The sequence below is a fragment of the Anolis carolinensis genome, unplaced genomic scaffold (genome assembly GCF_035594765.1).
Source record: "Anolis carolinensis isolate JA03-04 unplaced genomic scaffold, rAnoCar3.1.pri scaffold_10, whole genome shotgun sequence".
Taxonomy (NCBI): Eukaryota; Metazoa; Chordata; class Lepidosauria; order Squamata; family Dactyloidae; genus Anolis; species Anolis carolinensis.
Genome location: NW_026943821.1, coordinates 7,016,972 through 7,041,633, shown reverse-complemented (window position 1 = coordinate 7,041,633; position 24,662 = coordinate 7,016,972). Strand labels below are relative to the sequence as shown.

The 24,662-nt window shown below is 42.1% G+C and overlaps 1 protein-coding gene across 6 annotated transcripts in view; it reads left to right on the top strand.

The window, feature by feature from the left end:
- The window catches only part of actn4 (actinin alpha 4), a 170,315-nt gene extending 145,864 nt beyond the window's left edge, over nucleotides 1–24,451 (top strand). For 2 of the 6 annotated variants that reach the window (XM_008122241.3, XM_003228529.4), the window contains exons 13-22: nucleotides 5,709–5,817; nucleotides 5,906–6,046; nucleotides 10,238–10,420; nucleotides 10,952–11,086; nucleotides 13,710–13,889; nucleotides 14,200–14,346; nucleotides 16,533–16,613; nucleotides 16,985–17,050; nucleotides 19,080–19,238; nucleotides 21,964–24,451. In XM_008122241.3, coding sequence (XP_008120448.1) covers nucleotides 5,709–5,817; nucleotides 5,906–6,046; nucleotides 10,238–10,420; nucleotides 10,952–11,086; nucleotides 13,710–13,889; nucleotides 14,200–14,346; nucleotides 16,533–16,613; nucleotides 16,985–17,050; nucleotides 19,080–19,238; nucleotides 21,964–22,122 — 1,360 coding nt within the window. In that variant the 3' untranslated portion in view covers nucleotides 22,123–24,451. The remainder of the gene's footprint in view (nucleotides 1–5,708; nucleotides 5,818–5,905; nucleotides 6,047–10,237; nucleotides 10,421–10,951; nucleotides 11,087–13,709; nucleotides 13,890–14,199; nucleotides 14,347–16,532; nucleotides 16,614–16,984; nucleotides 17,051–19,079; nucleotides 19,239–21,963) is intronic. The other 4 variants (XM_008122243.3, XM_003228528.4, XM_008122242.3 and 1 more) reach the window with 2 other exon arrangements.
- The last annotated feature ends 211 nt before the right edge of the window (nucleotides 24,452–24,662 follow it).

The window sequence follows — 24,662 nt, the reverse complement described above, 5'->3', positions numbered from 1 at the left end:
GCAAGTGTGAATGTTGCAGTTGGCTACCTTCATTAGCATTGAATAGCCTTGCAGCTTCAAAGCCTGGCTGCTTCCTTCCTGGGAGAATCCTTTGTTGGGAGGTGTTAACTGGCCCTGATTGTTTGTTGTCTGGAATTCCCTGTCTTCTGAGACTACACAGAGAAGCCATTGAAATCCACAAGCATGTGAACAATTTCAACAGAAAGGAGGAAACCATGAAAATGAACAAAATCTGGCTGCCAGTATTTAAAAAAATCCTACTATTAGGATAGTAAATAAAGAACAACACTCAGAAGACAGGAGAATTCCAGGCAGGCAGAAAGCAGCCAGGTTTTGAAGCTGCAAGGCCATTCAATCAAGGTGGCCAATTGCAACATTCACATTTGCCTCCAACAGTCAAGAGTTCTTTCTCCCACCCTGGACATTTCACAGATATATAAACCCCACTTGCCTAGTTTCCAACTGACCTCAAAAACCGAGGATGCCTGCCACAGATGTGGGTGGAATACTCACAGCAACCCAGTGAATCCAGCCATGAAAGCCTTTGATAACTAAGGTTTTCTGCTTGGGGCATTTTTCTGGATTGTTGGTTTATGGATTTGCTTCACTTCCACACCTCTGTCCTCCCACAGACCACTTTCAAGCTGTTGTTGTCATTTCATACTGTGAAGTGTTTCACAGTTTTGAGGGGAGAGATATGCTTTTGGCAATCACAGGCTCTAGATCAGGGGTCCCCAAACTAAGGCCTGGGGGCCGGATGCGGCCCATCGAAGCTATTTATCCGGCCCCCATGGCACAAGGGCAGAAGGGGGTTGGGCTAAATGACCCAAGGAGTCTCTTCTTCTCTTACAACCATCATCATTATTATTATTATTATTATTATTATTATTATTATTATTATTATTATTATTATTAACTACATTGAGGCTGGGTGGCCATCTGTCAGGGATGCTTTGCTTGTGTTTTTGGTGCACAAAGGCAGAAGGAGTTGGACTAAATGGCCCAAGGGGTCTCTTCCAACCCTCTTTATTGTTGTTGTTGTTGTTGTTGTTGTTGTTGTTGTTGTTGTTGTTGTTGTTGCTAACATTGAGGCTGGGTGGCCATCTGTCAGGGGTGCTTTGCTTGTGATTTTGGTGAACAAAGGCAGAAGGGGGTTGGACTAAATGGCCCAAGGGGTCTCTTCCAACCATCTTTATTATTATTATTATTATTATTATTATTATTATTATTATTATTATTATTATTATTAACATTGAGGCTGGGTGGCCATCTGTCAGGCGTGCTTTGTTTGTGCTTTCAGCGCACAAAGGCAGAAGGGGATTGGACTCAATGGCCCAAAGGATCTCTTCTAACCCTCTTTATTGTTGTTGTTGTTGTTACTAATTATTATTGCTTGGTAACCAACTATAGTCCGGCCCTCCAACGGTCCAAAGGATCGTGAACTGGCCTCATGTTTAAAAAGTTTGGGGACCCCTGCTCTAGATAATCTGTCTGAATGGCATGGTTGACTGCAGTTATTCTGGAAGCGATGTTCCCAAAAAACACAACTTTTCAAAGCTCTGACAATATTATCCGGCCTCCTTTCAAGCAAACAACACCAGCGCTCACCGTTAGCATTCCTTCCTGTCATACAGGCGTTGTGTTTGTGTGATGTGTTTGAAAGAGAGAGACTTGGCCTGTCTTTCAGAAGGGGAAAAATACAAAGAGACGCTTGTGTGATATTTTGGGGCAATCCAAAATAGCAACCCCTTTTGCCATTTAGGATCACTTTCCAAACCACCTTGGCTCTCGCACACAATCTGCTGGGATCGCCTCACTTTGGAAAGTGTTCCTGAAAGGCGGTAGTATTCTCCCTTTGCTGGCGCTCTCTTTCTCAATCACTCACCCAGATACACAGACACACACACAGTACCCCATTGTTCCTCTCTCCTCCTCCCTTTGTGCGTCTCGAGAATGCAGTTATTGTAAGAGTTTGCCGCAAACTTCTCTTTCCCGTCCGCTTTTTCTTCCTCTCTCTTTTCCCACTCAGATAAATTCACACACACAATTAGTACACACAGAGGCAAGGGCAGAGCCGTGCCATGAATGGAGGCACTTCATTCCAGCGGCTGGGAATGGCCGAGAACTTGGAAAACATGGAAATGTGTGTGGCCTGGTGCATGACTTCATGCATGTTTTGTAAAGCCCTTGAAATAGGAGAGTGCCATTTGAAGGGTAGTTGGGGAGTCATCCCACGTCGTCAGTGCAAAATGATGCCTCCCCACCTCTCCTCCGCCTGGCATAAGAAGTCTTGGGTCTGAAAATCTGGGGTCCTGTTTGAAGCTGAGCACACCGTATGTTGTTGGTTTTGCTTTTCCAATCTCCTCTGCAATGTGTTTTGCTTGGCGAACACTTTGGCACTTTTCTGGCTGCTTCCCGAATGCGTAGCTACATGTAGCCTGCCAGAGGCAGCCTGCTAAAACATTGCTTTCAGGAGTTCCTGGGAAAATGCCACCCTGAGACAAAAGTGATGTGTCAGGCCCCCTTCATCGCCAGATTTGGCACAGTCTGGGGCAGAGCTTGGAAGTGTTTATTTATGAGGGGCCTGTATCTCCCAGAAACCCACCCAACAGCTTGATCTTAGAGGACCCTGGGAGCTGTTGGTCCAAGAAAGGTAACTTTTCCGCTGTTGGGAATCAACAGCCCGTTTTGCCTCAAACTCCTTTTCAGAAGAGACACAGCAGCACCCTCTGGTGCCACAAATGGGTTTACCCAAAAGTAAGAGGGGGAGACTATTGGCTGGAGGCCACAGATGCATCTACACTAGAGATGTGCACTAAATTTTTTCCTTAGTTTCCTTTGTACTGTTTCGATTGTTCGTCTACACATAACAAATGATGACATTTTTGTAGGAAACGAGGCAACACGAAAATGAAAACCGCAGTCATCGTGCTTGCTTTCATTTTCCTTTTGTTTCTGCTCTGTAACAATAAGTACATACTGACAGGGGGCTGCTTTCCCATTACAGCTGACGTGTACCATTGGGTGTTAAATAAATATATATACAGTAGAGTCTCACTTATCCAAACTAAACAGGCCAGCAGAAGCTTGGATAAGCGAATATCTTGGATAATAAGGAGAGATTAAGGAAAAGCCTATTAAACATCAAATTAGATTATGATTTTACAAATTAAGCACCAAAACATGTTTTACAACAAATTTGACAGAAAATGCAGTTCATTGTGCAGTAATGTTATGTTGTAATTACTGTATTTACGTGTTTAGCACCAAAATATCACAATATATTGAAAACAATGAGTACAAAAATGGCTTGGATAATCCAGAAACTTGGATAAGCAAGGCTTGGATTAGTGAGACTCTACTGTACTGACAAGGGGCTGCTTTCCCATTACAGCTGACATGTACCATTGGGTGTTAATTATATATATAGGTAAAGGTTTTCCCCTGACATTAAGTCCAGTCGTGATCGACTCTGGGGGTTGGTGCTCATCTCCATTTCTAAGCCGAAGAGCCGGCATTGTCCATAGACACCTCCAAGTTCATGTGGCCGGCATGACTGCATGGAGCGCCGTTACCTTCCCGCCGGAGCGGTACCTATTGATCTACTCACATTTGCATGTTTTCAAACTGCTAGGTTGGCAGGAGCTGGGGCTAACAGCGGGCGCTGATTCCGTTTCCGGGATTCGAACCTGGGACCTTTCGGTCTGCAAGTTCAGCAGCTCAGCGCTTTAACACACTGCACCACCACCAGGGGCCCTATATATATATATATAAGCCTCCGGTGGCTCTTGAGTCAATCTTCTCCTTAGTGGCAATTATCCACTAGTATTCATGCAAGGCAATTTAGGTTTCTCAGTTGTCAGACTGATATCCCTGTCTTTCTCTTTGAACTGTTAGAAACAAAAATACGCTAATGCATAAAATATACAGCAGATCTTCAGAAGTGTTATTTCAGTTGCCCAAAAAAACCTACTCTCCCATAAAATATATTGCTTTTATATAATGCTCTGAAGAGACCAAAAAATCTTTAAAAATTAACATAGTTGATTTACTTACAAATCTTCATGTATTCAGCACACAGGTACATTGCTTATTGGTTCAAAGTTTAAATAGTCTGCTCTTTAAGCATTCTGTTTCAGTCCCCTCTCTGTTGCATATAGACACACTCTTCTGATGCATACTGTACTCAAAAACTAATGCATACTAACTTCTGAAGCATACTAAACTCAACAACATACTGTATTGACTAATTGATGCATACTGACTACTATACTATGCTCAATTGTACTGACTTCTAAAATGGACTCTCAGTCTGAGTAGTCCCAGATCTGGTCCCATGATCGGTAGTTCCTCCCACAACCTCAAACGACATAAAGGGAAAAACTACATACCAATATATACATACAATATAGTAGGCAATCTCAATTATATACATAACAAATAATTAGGAGGCTTGTAGGAGGTTGCTATTTCCAACAGGGTATAAATAAACATAATAAACATGATGATGATGATGATGATGATGATGATGATGATGATGATTAATAATAGGCAACTTTGAAGGCACATACATACAAGAACATAATTCTTGCCTAAATCCATTCTTCAAGAGCATAATATATAATTGTAGCAATTTTTCATTCTGCTAGAAAACTGCTTATTTAAAGATAATTCTCAGTCTGGGAAAAATTGCAAACTGTGCAACAGACAATATGAATGCACTGAAACATTATTTAAGGTGAACATTTTCTGTTGCTAAAAATGTACAGGATAAGTCCTGGGCAGCAGACATTCTCACCAGTTCTCTTCTTATTGCTCCATCCTGACACTCAAGAAACACGTTTTTCAGTATTTTTCAAATATTTATTTAATTTATTTACAGTATTTATATTCCGCCATTCTCACCCCGAAGGGGACTCAGGGCGGATCACATTATATACATATAGGGCAAACATTCAATGCCTATAAACACATCGAACTGAGACAGAGACAACAGACAGACAGACGCAGAGGCAATTTAACTTTCTCCTGAGGGGATGTTCGATTCTGGCCACAGGGGGGAGCAGTTGCTTCATCATCCACTCTGACGGCACTTCCTCACTTCCTCATTCCAACGTTGTAAAAAATTAGTTAAACTTGCCTCCCCACTTTTATAAGTGGTACCTTATTTTCTACTTGATAGATGCAACTATCTTTCGGGTTGCTATGTCAGCAATGAGCAGGGGCTATATTTTATTTTTAATTGACGGGTGCTCACCCCACCATGGGCTGGCCTCGAACTCATGACCTCGTGGTCAGAGTGATTTATTGCAGCAGCTGCTTACCAGCCTGCGTCAGCCTACTCGGAGGTGGTCAAAGTGTGCAAGAGGTGGTCCTTGTGTAAGTAATGACCTAAATTCCAGAATGAAAGGGAAAGCAATTTGTGTAGGAAGACCTTCCTACCCCTTGACTTTCTGGGACATGCAGTGCTGCTTCGAAGGCCCACGACATTGCTCTAACTTAGTATCTGACTCAGATCTTGTTGTGTTGCTACACCAGTAAAAATAACATCCGTATGTGAGGTGGCATGGAATACAACACTAGGAAGGAACGAAGGTAGACTTTCTCTGAGCTTTGGCAGGAAAAGAACACAGTCTTTCCCCCAGCCTTCTCTGTTCTGGATCTGGTCCCAAATCTTGCCTCCTGACCCTCTGTTCTCTCCCCCACAGTGAGCTGGACTACTATGACTCCCCGAGTGTCAACGCCCGTTGCCAGAAGATCTGTGACCAGTGGGACACGCTAGGATCCTTGACTCACACACGGAGGGAAGCTCTGGAGGTGAGCTGGAGGCCCCTGTGGCTTGCGTTTAATGCAGGGGATGAGGTATATCCTGAGATCTGACTGTCCCATTTGGTCCCCTGTGCAGAAAACAGAGAAGCAGCTGGAGACCATCGACCAGCTCCACTTGGAGTATGCCAAGCGGGCAGCGCCCTTCAACAACTGGATGGAGAGCGCCATGGAGGACCTGCAAGACATGTTCATTGTCCACACCATTGAGGAGATTGAGGTCAGTTGAGGGTCAGACTCGTGAATTGTGTTTTCTTCTATGACCAAGTAGGGTTGGGTGGGATGGTCTGTTGGGGGTGCCTTCCAACTCCATAATTCTATGCTATTTTGATTAAGCAATCAGGGATAGAGTTAGGGTCCTGCAGAAAATACCATGTTTCCCCGAAAATAAGACAGTGTCTTATATTAATTTTTGCTCCCAAAGATGCTCTAGGTCTTATTTTCAGGGGATGTCTTATTTTTCCATGAAGAAGAATTCACATTTATTGTTGAACAAAAAATGAACATTTATTATATACTGTACAGTAGTTGTCATCATAAACCAGCATGACCAGACAAACTGTGAATCGTATCAAGAATTTCTTGTTACTGTTAGCTCCAGCTCCTGCCAACCTAGCAGTTCGAAAACATGCCAATGTGAGTAGATCAATAGGTACCGCTCCGGTGGAAAGGTAACGGCGCTCCATGCAGTCATGCCGGCCACATGACCTTGGAGGTGTCTACGGACAATGCCGGCTCTTTGGCTTAGAAATGGAGATGAGGACCAACCCCCAGAGTCAGACATGACTGGACTTAACGTCAGGGGAAACCTTTACCTTTTTACCAATATTTCCATGTACAACACTTTATGGTACATACATTTACCGATCCTGCATGCTTGGTGTTCTGTTCGGCGGGCATGCTTCCAAACAAAAACGTCTTACTAGGTCTTACTTTCAGGGGAGGCCTTATATTCAGCAATTCAGCAAAACCTCTACTAGGTCTTATTTTCTGGGGATGTCTTATTTTAGGGGAAACAGGGTAAATGTCTTCTGAAGGTTCCATGACCAAAAGGTTTGGAAATCCCTTGTTTACCTCATCCCAAGCCCCTTACCAATTGTAGCATTTGGGTTAGCTACTTCACTCTCTAGTTTACAATTCTCACTCATGCACTTTTATCAGCCCAGTTTGCTTTTATGAACTTGCTCAGGTTTTTAAACTACAGTAGAGTCTCACTTATGCAAGCCTCGCTTATCCAATTTTCTGGATTAGCCAAGCCATTTTTGTAGTCAATGTTTTCAATATATCGTGATATTTTGGTGCTAAATTTGTAAATACAGTAATTACAGTAGAGTCTCACTTATCCAACATAAACGGGCTGGCAGAATGTTGGATAAGCGAATATGTTGGATAATAAGGAGGCATTAAGTAAAAGCCTATTAAACATCAAATTAGGTTATGATTTTACAAATGAAAAACCAAAACATGTTAGACAACAAATTTGACAGAAAAAGTAGTTCAATACGCAGTAATGCTATGTAGTAATTACTGTATTTATGAATTTAGCACCAAAATATCATGATATATTGAAAACATTGACTACAAAAATGCGTTTGATAATCCAGAACGTTGGATAAGCGAGGGTTGGATAAGTGAGACTCTACTGTACAACATAACATTACTGCACATTGAACTGCATTTTCTGTCAAATTTGTTGTAAAACATGATGTTTTGGTGCTTAATTTGTAAAATCATAACCTAATTTGATGTTTAATAGGCTTTTCCTTAATCCCTCCTTATTATCGAAGATATTCGCTTATCCAAGCTTCTGCCGGCCCGTTTAGTTTGGATAAGTGAGACTCTACTGTATTTGTGTTACTTTTGATGTGATTGTTATTTTATTATGTTCTACAGGGATCTGTATTTTATTTGGATGTGTTTTATTTACAAATGATTGTAATCACCTGGGCTTGGCCCATGTAAGCCACCCCGAATCCCTTCGGGGAGATGGAGGCGGGATATAAAAATAAAGTTGTTGTTGTTGTTATTGTTATTCTGTAGGCATATATTCAAGTTTAAATACCTGATATCTCCAGCTTGAATTGAGAATGTGTCACAGGATTTGACAGACCCATTGCCCCCCATCTGAAAGCATCTACAGTAGAGTCTCACTTATCCAAGCTAAACGGGCCGGCAGAAGCTTGGATAAGTGAATATCTTGGATGATAATGAGGGATTAAGGAAAAGCCTATTAAACATCAAATTAGGTTATGATTTTACAAATTAAGCACCAAAACATCATGCTATACAACACATTTGACAGAAAAAGTAGTTCAATACGCAGTAATGTTATGTTGTAATTACTGTATTTACGAATTTAGCACCAAAATATCATGATATATTGAAAACATTGACTACAAAAATGGCTTGGATAATCCAGAGGTTTGGATAAGCGAGGCTTGGATAAGTGAGACTCTACTGTATTTATTTATTTATTTACAGCACTTATATTCCGCCCTTCTCACACCGAAGGGGACTCAGGGCGGATCACATTACACATATAGGCAAACATTCAATGCCTTTAACATAGAACAAAGACAAACAAACATAGGCTCCAAGCGGGGCTCGAACTCATGTCCTCCTGGTCAGAGTGATTCATTGCAGTTCATTGCAGCTAGTTTGCTCTCCCGCCTGCGCCACAGCCCGGGCCTAAGGCCGCTTCCCATACTCATGCAGTGTAGAAAAGATAACGTCCACATGAGTTTTAAATAGAGCTTGCTCCGGCATACCCAGAAGCCAGTTTTCTGCTCCATTGGACTTTTGAGGAGAAAGTGGCTGGAATTCTTCTTTTGGCTGAAACAAAAATGCTAAATAGTGCAGGGGTGCACTGCAAGCTATTTAAAATGTGAAATGCTTCCCCTGGAAATGCCTTTTCGCTGTGTTACGCCTGCATACATCTTTTCATGTGCATTGCAGAGACTGGTATTTCATCCATCCCCTCCTACACACAGCTAACCTGATACTTCCACTTTCCTATGTTATCACTCTCTGTTGCTATTTGGAGAAGGATTGTAAGGGGAAATGGAGGCATAGGGGATAGTATGAGGTTGTTTGGTGCTTGTGGAGTTCATGTGGAGGTATTTCCATGTGGTTTTTTTTTTTAATTTAGGAGCCATGATTTTAGGGAAAGAAACTACCCAAAGATTCATACCTAAAAGGTTTAGGGCAGGGGTCCTCAAACTTTTGAAGCAGAGGGCCGGTCCACAATCCTTCAGACTGTTGTGGGGCCAAATTATCATTTGGAAAAAAAATACAAATTCCTATGCATATTGCACATGTCTTATTTGTAGTGAAACAACAACAACAATAACAACAACGAAAGAACAATACAATATTTAAAAATGAAAACAATTGTAACCAACACAAACCTATCAGGATTTCAATGGGAAGTGTGGACCTGCTTGTGGCCAATGAAATAGTCAAGTTAATTAGGATTGTTGTTGTTGTGTGACTTCAAGTCATTTCAGACTTTGGCCGAGCTTAAGTCTAAAATTAATTATTTATTTACTACATTTGTATCCCACCCTTCTCACCCTGAAGGGGACTCAGAGCAGCTATATGTACATACAATATATTATATTATTAGCATAGCACAATATTAGCATTATTGTGCTATGTTGTGCATTATATTGAAGGCTGAAGCATGAGGTTTTTAGACAAATGGATCTAATTTACTTATGTTTTAATTTTTATAGTGTATTTTAATGATGTATTTTTATAGTTTTAATTGATTATATGTACTGTTTTTTGTTTTATTATTATGTTCTTGGCATTAAATGTTGCCAACTGTGTAAGCCGCCCTGAGTCCCCCCGGGTGAGAAGGGCGGGGTATAAATTCTGGAAATAAATAAATAAAAAATATAATTCTATATTGAACTATAGCACTATACTATTATATGTTATGTAATGTATAACATATAATCAATATTATTATATGGTATTATTATTAGTATTATATTGTATAACATAATATTATTATCAATATTATATGTATATACAATATATTATATTATTAAAACTGATATAAAAATATATTATAAAACTGAGGGCGGGGGCCAGGTAAATGACCTTGGAGGGCCGCATCTGGCCCCTGGGCCTTAGTTTGGGGACCCCTGGTTTAGGGTGTTGCAGGATTTGTGGGATTGGTGAGACCCTTCAAAGGCCCCAAAAGTGGGGTTCAGGGACCTCACATGAACTCTGCTTTAGAGAAGCGTCTCTTGCTTTTTAACACAAGACGATATTGATCACAAACATCATTAACATTAGTTTCAGCGACTGTGTAGAACTAAGCTTCATCTTGCCATTGGTGACAGTTGGGGTCCAGCTCTTGTTTTATGTCTTCACCCTGGACTATGTTTCCCATCTCTTCCAGGGCCTGATTGCAGCCCACGACCAGTTCAAGTCCACCCTGCCTGATGCAGACAAAGAGCGGGAAGCTATCCTGGGCATCCAGAGCGAAGCACAAAAGATTGCGGATTACAATAACATAAAACTCTCCGGGAACAACCCGTACACTTCGGTCACTCCACAGATCATCAACTCCAAGTGGGAAAGGGTATGTAGAAACATTTGTGCAGTGATGCGGGTTTTCTAGAAAAAGTAGACTGAGTGGGGGATTCCAGAAAAGTCCTTGTTTTTAAATTTATATTTTATTAGTATCATGTTTTAATCTTTGTTCTATGTATTTTAATAGTATTATGTTTTATCTGCGTGTTGTAACTGTGTTGTATCCCACCGCGAGCCATGAGGCGAGATGGATAACAAATGAAATGTATAATGATTTATTATTATTATTATTATTATTGACACAAAGACAGAGTATGACACAGCAAACGAGATATATATGCTGGATTTTGTATCACAAAATCACCTTATTGTGTATCAAATATAATAATAATAATAATAATAATAATAATAATAATAATAATAATAATAATAATAATAATTTCTTACTCGCCTCTCCTCGTAGCTTGAGGCTAGTTACAGTACAAAGGGCTATTTCACCTAGCAACAGACTTTGTGATTCAAACTGACAGACAAACATGCGTACTTTATAGAAAGATGATGTTGATGATTGTTTGAACAGGTGCAGCAATTGGTGCCAAAGAGGGACCATGCCTTGCAAGATGAGCAGAGCAAGCAACAGTCCAATGAACACTTGCGTCGACAGTTTGCCAGCCAGGCCAACATTGTGGGGCCCTGGATCCAGACTAAAATGGAGGTGAGAGGCTTTCCCCTGGAAGAATTAGAAAAGGGCACAAGAAGGGGGAAAGATATGGGCAGGGAGAAGGCTAACAAAGCAATAAGCCACAAAGTTCCTGATCCTGGTCCCATCTGGACCTTGGCAAACTTTTCTCTTACTTTCAACTAGCTTGGGCATTGCCAAGGTTATTTGAAAAAGTCAGATTTTTTTGTACAAAATGTATAAAGTTGTGGATTAACATAACTGACATCATGCCAGGTTAACCCCAAGAATTACTTAAAGTTTGTTATGTTGGGCAAGTTTGCGCTAGATGCATCATTGGTGGGTTCAGTGTGCTCTCTGGCTGTAGGGTAAACTACAACTCCCACTATGGTCAGTCCGTCCCCTCAAACACCTCCAGTAGGTTAGTTGTGGGGGTTCTGTTTGCCAAGTTTGGTCCAGGTCCATTATTGATGGAGGCCAAAGTTTCTCTGGTTGTAGGTGAACTACAACACCCAGAAAGGAAGGCCAGTTCCCCCCAAACCCCTCCAGTAATCAAATTTCAGCATATCAGGTCTGTGCCAAGTTTGGTCCAGATCCATTGGTGTTTGAGTTCACAGTGCTCTTTGGATGTACGTGAACTACCATGTTTCCCCGAAAATAAGACAGTGTCTTATATTAATTTTTGCTCCCAAAGATGCTTTAGGTCTTATTTTCAGGGGATGTCTTTTTTTTTTCATGAAGAATTCACATTTATTGTTGAACAAAAATTGAACATTTATTATATGCTGTAAAGTAGTTGTCATCATAATCCAGCATAACCAGACAAACTGTCAATCCTATCAGGAATTTCTTGTTACTACCAGTATTTCCATGTACAACACTTTATGGTACGTACATTTACCGATCCTGCATGCTCGGGTGTTCTGCATGCTTCCAAACAAAAACTTTGCTAGGTCTTACTTTCGGGGGAGGCCTTATATTTAGCAATTCAGCAAAACCTCTATTAGGTCTTATTTTCTGGGAATGTCTTATTTTAGGGGAAACGGGGTACAACTCCCCCTAAAGACCTCTCTGTGTACCAAGTTTGGCCCAGCGTGCTCTTAGATTGCAGGTGAACTATATATCCCAGTGCCTACAACTCCTATAAATCATGGTGAATTCTCCCCAAAGCTCTCTAGTATGTTCCGTTGCTGATCAATTCCTCTGTCTGCTGTGTGCCATAGAAAAGAATAGGAAAGGGTTATAAGAGAGGTCTTGCAAATTCCACACCAATGGTGAGAGTAAGGAACATTGATGTCTCTGATAGAGAAAAAAACAGGAAATCTGAGATGTTGGACATATTCACGACGCTCACTATAACCTGCAATGTCATTGGAGGGAGGGCCATTGGTGTCTCCTGAATAGTGAGAGCTATAGCTATTTATGGAAGCGGGAGCTTGTCTGTGTAAGTGGACACCACAGCTGCACACATACATATACCCCGTTTCCCTGAAAATAAGACCTAGTAGAGGTTTTGTTGAATTGCTAAATATAAGGCCTCCCCCGAAAGTAAGACCTAGCAAAGTTTTTGTTTGGAAGCATGACTGCCGAACAGAACACCAGAGCATGAATAGTATTAGGGTGGAAAGATAAATCCAAATGGTCAGTAAGTAAATGGTACCAATATATGGTGGAGCAAATGGAATTTGAAAATATGAATGTGAAACTAAATGTTGTAAAAACTAATGAAAATAGAACAAGAGAAATTGAAGAAAGATGGTCAAGGGTAAAGAACTATATCATGAATCAATCTGGAGATCAAGCCATAAGAAATAAGATACAAATGTTATATAGTATATAGGATGGAAATGGATAAAGATAAAGATATAAAGATTGTCTCACAAAGAAATGAATATGTAAAAAGAAAACAATCCTCGTGTTGGTGGTGGGAATTGTAAATGTTTTGTATGTCTATGGTATGTATTTTTTGTGTTTTAAAAAATAAAAAATTTGTATTAAAAAAAAAGAACACCAGAGCATGCAGGATCGGTAAAAGTACATACCATAGAGTGTTGTACATGAAAATAATGGTAGTAACAAGACATTCTTGATAGGATTCACAGTTTGTCTGGTTATGCTGGTTTGTGATGACAACTACTGTACAGTATATAATAAATGTTCAGGGTTTTTTTTGTTCAACAATAAATGTGAATTCTTCTTCATGGAAAAATAAGACATCCCCTGAAAATAAGACCTAGAGCATCTCTGGGAGCAAAAATTAATATAAGACACTGTCTTATTTTCGGGGAAACACGATATATTTTCACTTTTGTTAAGTGTATCGATTGCCTGGGTAGTCCCTTTCTGAATGGCAAGCAGTCACCTCTGGCCATATGGAGAGGGCTTCTGAAGCTGTATGGTTCATCCGGGGGGTCTTTGGAATCTGCAGAAGAAGGAAGGAACACTGGCCTCAGCAACATCCATAAAATGGACATATGCAAGAGCAAAGGGATCAAAATTATTGTGCCAAGCAGTGTTTCCAATGGAGTGGGCTTCTAGGGAGTTCAGGAAGAAGAATGGACAGAACTCAAATATCTTTTTGGTTGGAAGGGATCGGATTCTCCCAATTCCATGATTGACCTTTTCCTCTCACTTACTCTCTCTTCTTCCCCGGTTTCAGGAGATTGGGCGCATTTCCATCGAAATGAACGGCACCTTGGAAGACCAGCTGAACCACCTCAAGCAGTACGAGCAGAGCATCGTTGATTACAAGCCCAACATTGACGTCCTGGAGCAGCAGCACCAACTCATCCAGGAGGCCCTCATCTTTGACAACAAGCACACCAACTACACCATGGAGGTGAGGGCAGTGGCACCGGAGGAAGAGCTAATATTTCAGGGAGGAATGAAGGCTGAAGTCTATGGAACATCCTGTAGTCAAGGCTCATAATGGGAAGGATATGTAGAGGTCCTGTTGCTGCCTTTTAAAATAGCATTAAAATGGGGTTCTGAAGCAGAATGCTTTTGTGCTGTCCACTCCGCACTTTCTGGTATTTCTTGGTGATTAAGAGGCAAGGGTAGCCAGTGAGAGTGTCTACTGATGGCAGAATCACCCTAAGGAGGTCCCATGTGGTATCTAACTTGTCTCTTCTTCTGCCTTGTATCGCCAGCACATTCGTGTAGGGTGGGAGCAGCTCCTCACCACCATTGCCCGGACCATCAATGAGGTGGAGAACCAGATCCTGACCCGGGACGCAAAGGGAATCAGCCAGGAGCAGATGCAAGAGTTCCGGGCCTCCTTCAACCACTTTGATAAGGTAACTTGGGTTCAACATGGGGACAAACATAACGTAGAGCAAACAAGAGACTCTGCTTCATGCAATAGGTTTTAAAGGGTGCATGGTGTTTTCACACATCTAATCTCCATCTCTGAAAGGCAGCCATTGAAAAGGAGGCAGAATGACCGGGTGGCATTTCTTTAAATGATTCTTTTGGTGCAAAATGATGGTATGACACTTGTGAAATGGTCCTGGGTTCCTTATTAGCTGGAGTATTTCAGATCTGATGCTTTTGTGGCTTTGCACTGTGTATTATTTCTCCCATTCCAAAATGTGAAAAGCCAGCCTTCCCTTCCTGCCGTTGGGAGTTGCTCTGCTCCTTTTGAATGGGATCTGGGCTTCTCCCCTGATGGTGATGCTGTCACAGAATTACAGAGCTGGAAAGACACCAAGGGCCATCTAGTCTAACCCCCTATATGCAGAAATGCATGCCAAAGAGATGGTGACGGATGGGGAGCTGCCACTTGTCCAGGAGTTGGGACTAAAAAACCCATTGTTTTGGGGATGTGAAATGGTCCTGGGCTCCTTATTAGTTGGAATATTTCAAAGCTGATGCTTTTGTGGCTTTGCACTGTGTATTATTAGTTTGTTGATCTCCAAAGGAGAGTCCACTGCCCTTGAATGGAATCTGTCCCACTATTGAACAGCTTTGATCCATCAAGAGGTCTACTAAATGTCGCGTGAAACCTCTTTTCTTGACATTTGAACCTATTGGTTCCTGTTCTTGTCTTTGGTGCAACAATAAACAAGTTGGCTGCGTCTTCTACATGACATCCATTCAAATATTTAGAGGGGGCTATCATATTCCCTTTCACTCATTTTGAAGTAACACATATCCAACCCCCTAAGCCATTCCTCATAAGGCTTGCTTTCCAAGCCTTTTACTGTTTTGGTCGCTCTTAATCATGGCTAACACTTAATAAGCTTGTGACTGAATGGGGATTTTTCACCTGAATCCCCTTCATCCTAGCCTAACACTTCATCAGCTGCGTCCTTATGGTGAGAGTTTGAATCCCAGGCACTTCGTAGCATATGAAGGGTGTCTATGGTGGGGATGGTTGTGTTGGCCTTTATAATCACTCCTCACAGTCAAGTTTGTGGCATGATTTTTACATGTAACCTCTCCCCACATTGCATGACACAAATCCACCCATACAGAAATGGATCACAGCTCTCCCGTCAGCAGACCTTCCCAGCCTCTTGGACAATGACGGTCGCTCTGCTGTAGTGTGAATGCGCTGTGTCCAATAGCTCACCTGCAACGGCTCTTTCAGCCATGTCAGTAACTACAGGTAGATGTCACTTGCTTGAAGCTACCAGGTATAAGTGAGCTGTCTCTAAAATGTAAATTGTGGCTATTTATTTATTTATTTATTTTCAACATTTATATCCCGCCCTTCTCACCCGAAGGGACTCAGGGCGGCATACAAAATTGGCAACAATTCAATGCCTACACATAATTAAAACAGCAATAAAAATCCAATAAAACAATTAAAACAATATAAAGATATAAAACATATGATAAAATTCCATTCTTCCAAAATCCTCGTGCTGTAGCCGTAAATCAGTCTGGGTCGTCTTTATCATTTAATCTTTGAAAGCCTGGGCACATAGCCATGTTTTCAGGGCTTTTCTAAAACTCAAAAGGGTTGGGGCTTGCCGTATTTCTCTGGGGAGGGTGTTCCACAGCCGGGGAGCCACCACCGAGAAGGCCCTGTCCCTCGTCCCCACCAACCGCGCCTGTGAGGCAGGTGGGACTGAGAGCAGGGCCTCACCAGATGACCTTAGGGATCTTCCTGGCTCATAGGAGGAGATGCGTTCGGACAAGTAGATTGGGCCACAGCTTGCATCTCTGGGAAAACGTGTTTGCCATTTCTGGCTTGTCTACAGTGTGAATTGAAAGGCCCGAACTGAGTTGGGAAGGAGATTTTCCAGCATTAGGTGTGTGTTGCCGAGAATCCTCCCTGCGCCTCTCTTCTTCCTCCATCCAGCTGGAGTTTGCAGACTGGAGAAGGTGTTGCTCTCCTTCCCTCCTCCAGCCCGAATCTAACGGTGTGTCTTTTCCCCTCCACATCACCTCCCTTGTCTGTCGTGCGCACACGGGACATCCCACCGCCCCTTCCTCCCCTCAACGCCACCTCTTCCTGTGCGCGGCCCGGCGGCAGGACCATGGCGGCTCCCTCGGACCAGAAGAGTTCAAAGCCTGCCTCATCAGCTTGGGATACGATGTGGAAAATGACAGACAGGTACCCGTCGCCCGTTAACGGCGCAGTCTTCTGGCAATGTGTTGCGATTAACCTGGTCTCCTTTCTCTCTTCCTTCACCACGTTTGTTTTCCGACCCTCCTCTTCCTCCGACCATCTTGTTGTTTATGTTTTCTCTCTCTCTTGATTACCTACCTGTGCCCATTTCCCCATCTCCCTCCCACCCTCCATCTTCTGGTTGCATGGCATCTCAATGACTTTTTTCCTGACTGATTTCTCTCTTTCTCTCTGCGTCTTTCTCTCTCTCCATGGGGCTCTTGCTCTTTCCTTCCTTCCTCCTTGTGCATGCCTTGTCCGTCCGCACCTTCTTCCTTCCTTCATTCCTTCCTTCTCCGGCTGGCCTCGCGGAGTAGAAGCGCACGGGGAGCATGGACACCGATGACTACCGAGCCCTCCTTATCTCCACGGGATACAGCCTGGTATGCTCTCTGCTTTTCCCTTTTCTCCGCTTTGGTGGTAGTGGTGTCATAATGAATGTTACTGCTATCTGTCTGCTGTTGTGGCCGGCTTAGGAGGGACTGTGTGTGTCTGTTAGATATTTCACTCGGTTGTACTTGCAAGTTGGACAGGTTTGGACAGATTACAAATATGATAGATAGATGCCAAATGTTGGGTGAGTGGGCTTATTAACAAAAAACCCTCTCCATCTATATATATAAAAGAGTAATGAAATTTCAGCCTAGGACAAAACAACAAAACTACACATCCCAGAAACACTAAACTTGGCAGCACAACCCCTCATCCATGCCTCTATGTTCATACAACAAAAAGTTCCAGCTACTCCAGAAAACGGCCGGGCTTTGAGACTGCAAGGCTATTCACTGCTATTCCACCTGGCCAACAAAGGATTCCCATAAGCCACAGCAACGCGTGGCCGGGCAAAGCTAGTCTATCTATATATATAAAAGGGTAATGAAATTTCGGCCTAGGACAAAACAACAAAACTACACATCCCAGAAACACTAAACTTGGCAGCACAACCCCTCACCCATGCCTCTACGTTCATACAACAAAAAAGAAAAGAAAAATAAAGTCCTAATTAGAGGGAGAGGAATAATTGTTTTTATCCAATTGCTGCCAGTTAGAAGGCTAAGCTCCACCCACTTGGTCTCCTAGCAACCCACTCAGCCCAGGGGACAGGCAGAGTTAGGCCTCACTTAGGCCTCTTCCACACTGCCTATAAAATACAGATTATCTGATTTGAACTGGATTATATGGCAGTGTAGACTCAAGGCCCTTCCACACAGCTATATAACCCATTTATAATCCTATATTATCTGATTTGAACTGGATTATCTTGACTCCACACTGCCATATAATCCACTTCAGTGTGCATTTGATACAGCTGTGTAGAAGGGGCCTCATACTTCGCCACAGCAACGCGTGGCCGGGCACAGCTAGTAAATGTACAAAAGAGTAACTTATGAACAGCAGCGTGATTGAGCACCAGTAGCCAAAAGTGATAAAAAGAACAAAAACACACAGATACAGACCAATATTATCTCTTCCTTTGGAGGCTTTCCTTTGTAGCAATATAATATGGTTGCACTATTTACAAAAACAAGGTCTCCATAACACAAATAAAGTTCTTTATATTTCCTTCTTTGCTTTCACCCTGGGCTACTTTCTCATGCAGATAAACTGCTTCGCTCTCACAGAGCCTCCTCTCACACCAAACTTACACAGGAGCTTCACACAGGAGCTTTTATACACGACAGCCTTTACACTGGAGCTTCACACATAAAACGTTCTTCAAATGCGGATCTAAACCAATTTCAACTGAAATACATTTATAATAATAAATCATACATACATGACCAGATCAAGGGGGCGGGAACCATAAACCCAATATATTAAATAATAATAATAATAATAATAATAATAATAATAATAATAATAATATCACCCACAATGTCATAGGTCCGTCAATGTGATATATGCCATTTTGCATCAGCAGTGCCCTTCTATGGTTTATGTTGGACATTCTCTACACAAGAGATGAATAATCTGGTATTAAAAGTGGCAATATGCTAAAATTAGTTGCAGAGCAATTCAACCTTTCTGGACATACAAAACGGTATTTACACGTCACCGTTTTTTGAACAAAGAAATTACAAAAGCAGGCTGTGAAGGGAAACACCTGAATGGAGTGGTATTTAGAAACCTCAATCCTTTGGAAGAACCAAAAATAATAGTCTTATGGAACACCAAATACACGAGTCCTCACAAGTGCACGTATCACAATAGGTGCTGTATGTTGTTTCAGCTTCTTACAACAAGGCAGCTGGTCTTTGGGGTGTTTTGGCATATCCTGTTAGGGCCTCTGTATTCCCCCAGCACACCAGGTTCTAGTGTGCTCCATACACACACAAGTTGAACCCTTCGCAGTTGTTTAAGCTGCTTAGTCTTGTCGAAGGACTTGAAAGCCTTTTCTCCCCACCTTTCCAGGGAGATGCCGAGTTCAACAGGATCATGAGCGTTGTGGATCCCAACAACAGTGGCGTTGTCACCTTCCAAGCCTTCATTGACTTCATGTCCCGGGAGACGACAGACACGGATACGGCTGACCAAGTCATTGCTTCCTTCAAAGTCTTAGCTGGTGACAAGGTGAGCTCTACAAAATGGTTGGAAGCATTGGTCTTTCCTGGGAACTCTTTTGGTCCTGAAATTTGTGGATTTGGGTGGCCAGAATTTAGATAAACAGTGAAACCTTGACTTAAAAGCGATGCATCCAAAGCAAACTTGCCAAACATAACAAACTTTGATATGTGAACCGTCATTGCTTTGACAGCCGAGCTGAGTTTTGAGTTATGAGCAAGCTCAGATTATTTGAAAAACTCAATTTTTAATTATGCAAAATGCATAAGGTTGTGGATTAACTAGACTCCATCAATATTTAAAGTTTATTATTGTGGTGATGTGGCAGGGGGGAATCCTTTTGAATCCCACCGCTAACACCAATTGTGATGATGTCAGGCAGAGGGGAATTTTTATTTCTTCTTTCTTCTTTATTTACTTTAGATGGTAGCATTACTTAGTTTAGAATATACGTGACAGAGACTTGGTTATTGAAAAAACAATAACAAGTTTATTTCAGGCACAAAGCTTAGTGGTTACAGTAACTTCTTTATAGGCACTTAGATAGTTGCAAAACTATCAACTGATCACTTTGGATCTAACTGGGATTGCTTCCCCTTACTACTCAGACTCTACACATAAACCCAAACAAGTTCCTTTACTTGCTTAATTTCACACAACTAGAGGTCTGAGCTTCCCTGGTTTCCCTAACTTGGAACCAGTGTCTTCCCTGTGACTAAAGTCACAGACTAAACTGTTTTTTAAAACATTCCCTCCTTTTCCTTCAAACGGCGGTTGGCTCCGCCCTCGTTACTATGGCAACCTGCCTCAGAATGCTGAGCTGGTTACCATCCCCCACGCACTGGTAACTAATACTTACCCTTTTAAACATAATTAAACATGACTTTTAAAACGAAATTAAATATGACATCTATAAATCAAAATAAAAATACACTTCTTTACAGTTATGTTGGACAAATTTGCTCTGGATTCACCATCGGTGGAATTCAGTGTGCTTTCTGGCTGTAGGGTAAACTACAACTCCCACTATGGTGAGTCAGTCCCCTCAAACCCCTCTAGTAGGTTGAGTTAGTCATGGAGGTTCTGTGTGCCAAGTTTGGTCCAGGTCCATCATCAGTGGAGGTCAGTTTCTCAAACCCCTCAAATTTCGGCATATCAGATATGTGTGCCAAGTTTGGTCCTCTATTTGCTGTGTGCCATAGAAAATAATGGGAAAGGGTTAAGGAAGAGGCAGTGGGTGCTGTCATGCAAAATCAATGAAGAGAGTCAGAAACACTAGGATGTCTGTGGTGAAGGGAAAACAGGAAATCTAGGATGAAATTGTCCCGTATGAAATTCTTCACTTGGGCAGGATGGTGTTTCTGGAGGACATTGGCAGGGCTCTTGGGCATGTTTACGGCGCCCGCTATAACCTTCAATGTCATTGGCGGGAGGGCCTTTGGTGTCTCCTGAGTAGTGGGAGCTTCAGCTGTATGTGGAGGGAGGAGCTTGTCCATGCAAATGGACACCCCAGCCACACACACATACATATTTTCACTTTTATTATGTGTATAGATATGAACGTATTTCAAAATCTGAAATCCAGAATGCTTCTGGTCCCAAGCATTTTGGACAAGTGAGATTCAACCTGTAAATTACATATGAAAATAAATTGTGGAGGGAAGTTTCAGCAAATCTTACTGCTGCTTGCAGTTGAGAGGGGGGAAGGTGTCTTCTTTTATTTTTGTCTCAGCCAATGTAATGTAGGCCGGGCTGTGATGCAGGCTGGTTAGCAGCCAGCTGCAACAAATCACTCTGACCAAGAGGTAATGAGTTCGAGGCCAGCCCTTGCCTGCGTTTGTCTCTGTTCTATAATAAATAAATAATAATAAAACTTTATTTATATACCGCCCTATCTCCCGGATGAGACTCAGGGCGGTTTCCAATCATAAAATCAACACATACATTACATAGCAACATAATAACACATTATTAAACAAGGTAAAACAATACAATTATATAGCAATAAATAATAATAATAATAATAATAATAATAATAATAATAATAATAATAATAATAATAAACAACTTTATTTATACCCCGCCACCATCTCCCCAACGGGGACTCGGGGCGGCTTACATGGGGCCATGCCTGGAACAATACAATATAACAAAATATAATAGAACAACAAATAACACTTACACAACCTGATCAAGAGGACAGGAACCATAAACCCAATATATTAAAGTGTATCATTTCAGGCTAGATAAATATTGTGCAATATATTCACAATACGCTATTTACTGTAGATCGTATGTTTGCCTTATATGTGCAATGTGATCCGCCCTGAGTCCCCTTCGGGGTGAGAAGGGCAGAATATAAATACTATAAATAAATAGCACAACAAAAAGAAATTATTGATGTTTGGTTTTTACCCTATTCTTAGGGTTATTTGGGGCGCTGATTTGAAAAGTTGCATTTGATGGGCTACATCAGTTACAGTTTCTTAGATATGGTTATCGTGGTCTCTTATTGACAAGCAGATGGCTACAGGTATATGGCATATGTTCTTTATCTCAAAAACTGGAGCTGGTAGGAGGAAACCGGTGCCGTTTTTGTCAAATATACCTGGGCTGACATTTGAGGCAACGAAATGTGTGTTGAGCAGTGCTGCAATTCTGCCCGGTTGCACCTGTTGGAGCAACCTGATGATCCTGACTCACGGCATTCTCTCCTCTCTCTTTCACCTTTCAGAACTACATCACGGCCGAGGAGCTGCGACGAGAGCTTCCTCCCGACCAGGCCGAGTACTGCATCGCCCGCATGGCACCTTACCAGGGACCCGACGCCATCCCCGGGGCCCTTGACTACAAGTCCTTCTCCACAGCTCTGTATGGCGAGAGCGACCTGTGAGACGGAGGCGGTAGAGGAGGAGGAGGAAGAGGAAGAGGAGGAGGAGGAGGAGGAAGCCGCGGCAACAGCAAGCGCTGGCGCTTTTGGGGGGGGGCAGGGGGAGTAACGGTTTGATTTCCCTCCATGCTGTATAATCACAGACACAGACACACACAGACACACACAGAGCAACGGGGACATTGTCCTTCTCTTTCTTTTCTCAATCTCTCTCTCTCTCTTTAAGGACAGAAAGCTGCCGTCACCATGCTGGGCAATCTTGGGAGCTGACTGATGTAAACGTTCTTTTTAAAAAACTGAATATTCTGCAAACGTGGTTAGCTATGCAACGGTCTTAATTCTTCCCTTTACCCCAAGACAGTGAGCTCAGGGGAGAGGCTGGTGGTCTCTTCAATTTCCTGACCATTCTCTTTCTCTGGATCCAAGAACATAAATGTCCAGAAAAAAAATACAGCAATTGTGACTCAATATAGCTTATTTTTGTTAAATATAGATCCAATTCTATTCCCCATCTGCTGTCAAAGTTGGGAGACACTTTCTTTAGATCCTTTTCTCTCACCCAATTTTTAAAATGATACGTGGGTAACCAAAACCGTGCCCTATAACAGTGGCATGTTTGCACTCAATGCAATCCAGAACCAAGATGCCTACAATACGCCGTTCCTTTCCAAACCTTCTGCTAGCTGTGCCAGGCTGTTTGGGCATAGCCTCTCCCTGTCTTGCCCAGGGGAAGTCCCTCAAATCCTACTTTGCCCACCTAATAATACCTTCTTGCCACCTTTCACAATGGGATCAGCACTTTAGGGCTTCTGATCCACGTTCTCAGTTCTGCCATCACCCAGAAAGGGCTTCCATTTGCCCTCTCAGTCCCAAAGGCCTTCTGTACTTAGCACCCCCTTTTATATAGTCTTTCGGCCCCCATCCCTTCACCAGGCACCTTCTTGGCTTAACCTTCACCTGGTTGATAGTTTTCAATTTCAGTGGAACAGGCCAATGGGACACAGAGGAGAAGGTGAGATTTTAGGGAGGGAGCTGTTGCTTTGTGGGGTTCTTCCAACATGGGTGCGGAGGCTGTGCCTCTCTTTGTAAGCCTTGCCGCTAGCTTTTTATTCCTCGATCCCTTACCGGTGATGGAGAAACACCTACACCTGGCTTTGTAAGTCAGCCCACTCCCCACATGGACACTTGTTTTATAAATAATCTGGGAACACATGTTTTTCAGCAATACCGGCACAAACCAGGCAACACAAACAGGTTATGGGTCTCTTAACTTTCTTCCAAGGGCTGGAAGTCGACCATCTGTCATAGAAGTTGGACCACTTCTAAAGGATGTCTCCATTTCCTCCCTCTTTTGGTTAGTTTGGGATAGATACAGTTGGAAGAGGGATGTTTGGGTTAGACGAGAAAGAGGTGAAATGAAATTGGTTCCAAAAATAGTCTTGAATCATGTCTGAGATTGTGGGGAGGACCATCCACCCCACCCCAAATGTCCCGTTTGCGTCCTCGGACGGCGGGGAGCCGGCGACCGCGTCCGAAGCGAGTCCTTTCGGGTGCCTCACGTTCTGCTCAGCTGCTCTCTCCGCTTTCCTCATCGGGCAGAAGCAACTCACTCGTTCTTAAGTCTTCCTCACTTTCTCTTCACTTTTGAAACGACCCTTTTAAGAAAAAAAAACCCCATCGCTTCTCACGCTTATATATATATATAAATATATTATATATATCTATTTTTTTGTAATTTCTTCATCATGGTGCAGGGTTTTCTGAGGACCAAATTTAAAACGAAAGAGAACCATGCAGAGATCTTTTTTTAAGAAAAAAAGGAGAGAAATTAAAAACACAGCAAAACTGTTTCAATTTAATAACGTCCAGATTTATTATTATTATTAAATATATATATATATTCATCTAGCATCGTATATTGCCGATGGGTGGTGTGGCTTTTTGTTTGTCTTTTTTTTTTTTTTTTTTGCGGGGGGATTTCTTTTCCTCGTCTTTGTCCTTTCATCATGTGCTTTAATGTTATGGCTGATGGTAGCACTGGAAACTGTAACATTCCCCACATATTTTTTTTCCCTTTGGGATCATCCAGCTTTCATTTTGGTTCTCTTTTCTTCTTTTTTTGTTGTCTCGGAAAGGTTTAGCTTATTTTATTGCATTCGCTACTGAATACCTGTCTCAAGGGGCGGATAATTCAGCCGATAGGGAATAGCTGGGTTTCTGTCCACCTCCGTTCATCATCACGTCTTCTCTAAAACTTCCAAGCTTTCTGGGGAAACTTGCCCTCCTCCCTTCTTGGGAACAAAACAATAAAGTGTAATATTTTTAAGGATGATTAATCTGTTGTGTTATTTTTTACCCACTGCTTCCTTCTTCCCTGGGTTTTTATTATTATTACTAGCATTGGTATGTGGCATTTCTCGAATTACAGTAGAGTCTCACTTATCCAAGCCTCGCTTATCCAAGCCTCTGGATAATCCAAGCCATTTTTGTCATCAATGTTTTCAATATATCGTGATATTTTGGTGCTAAATTTGTAAATACAG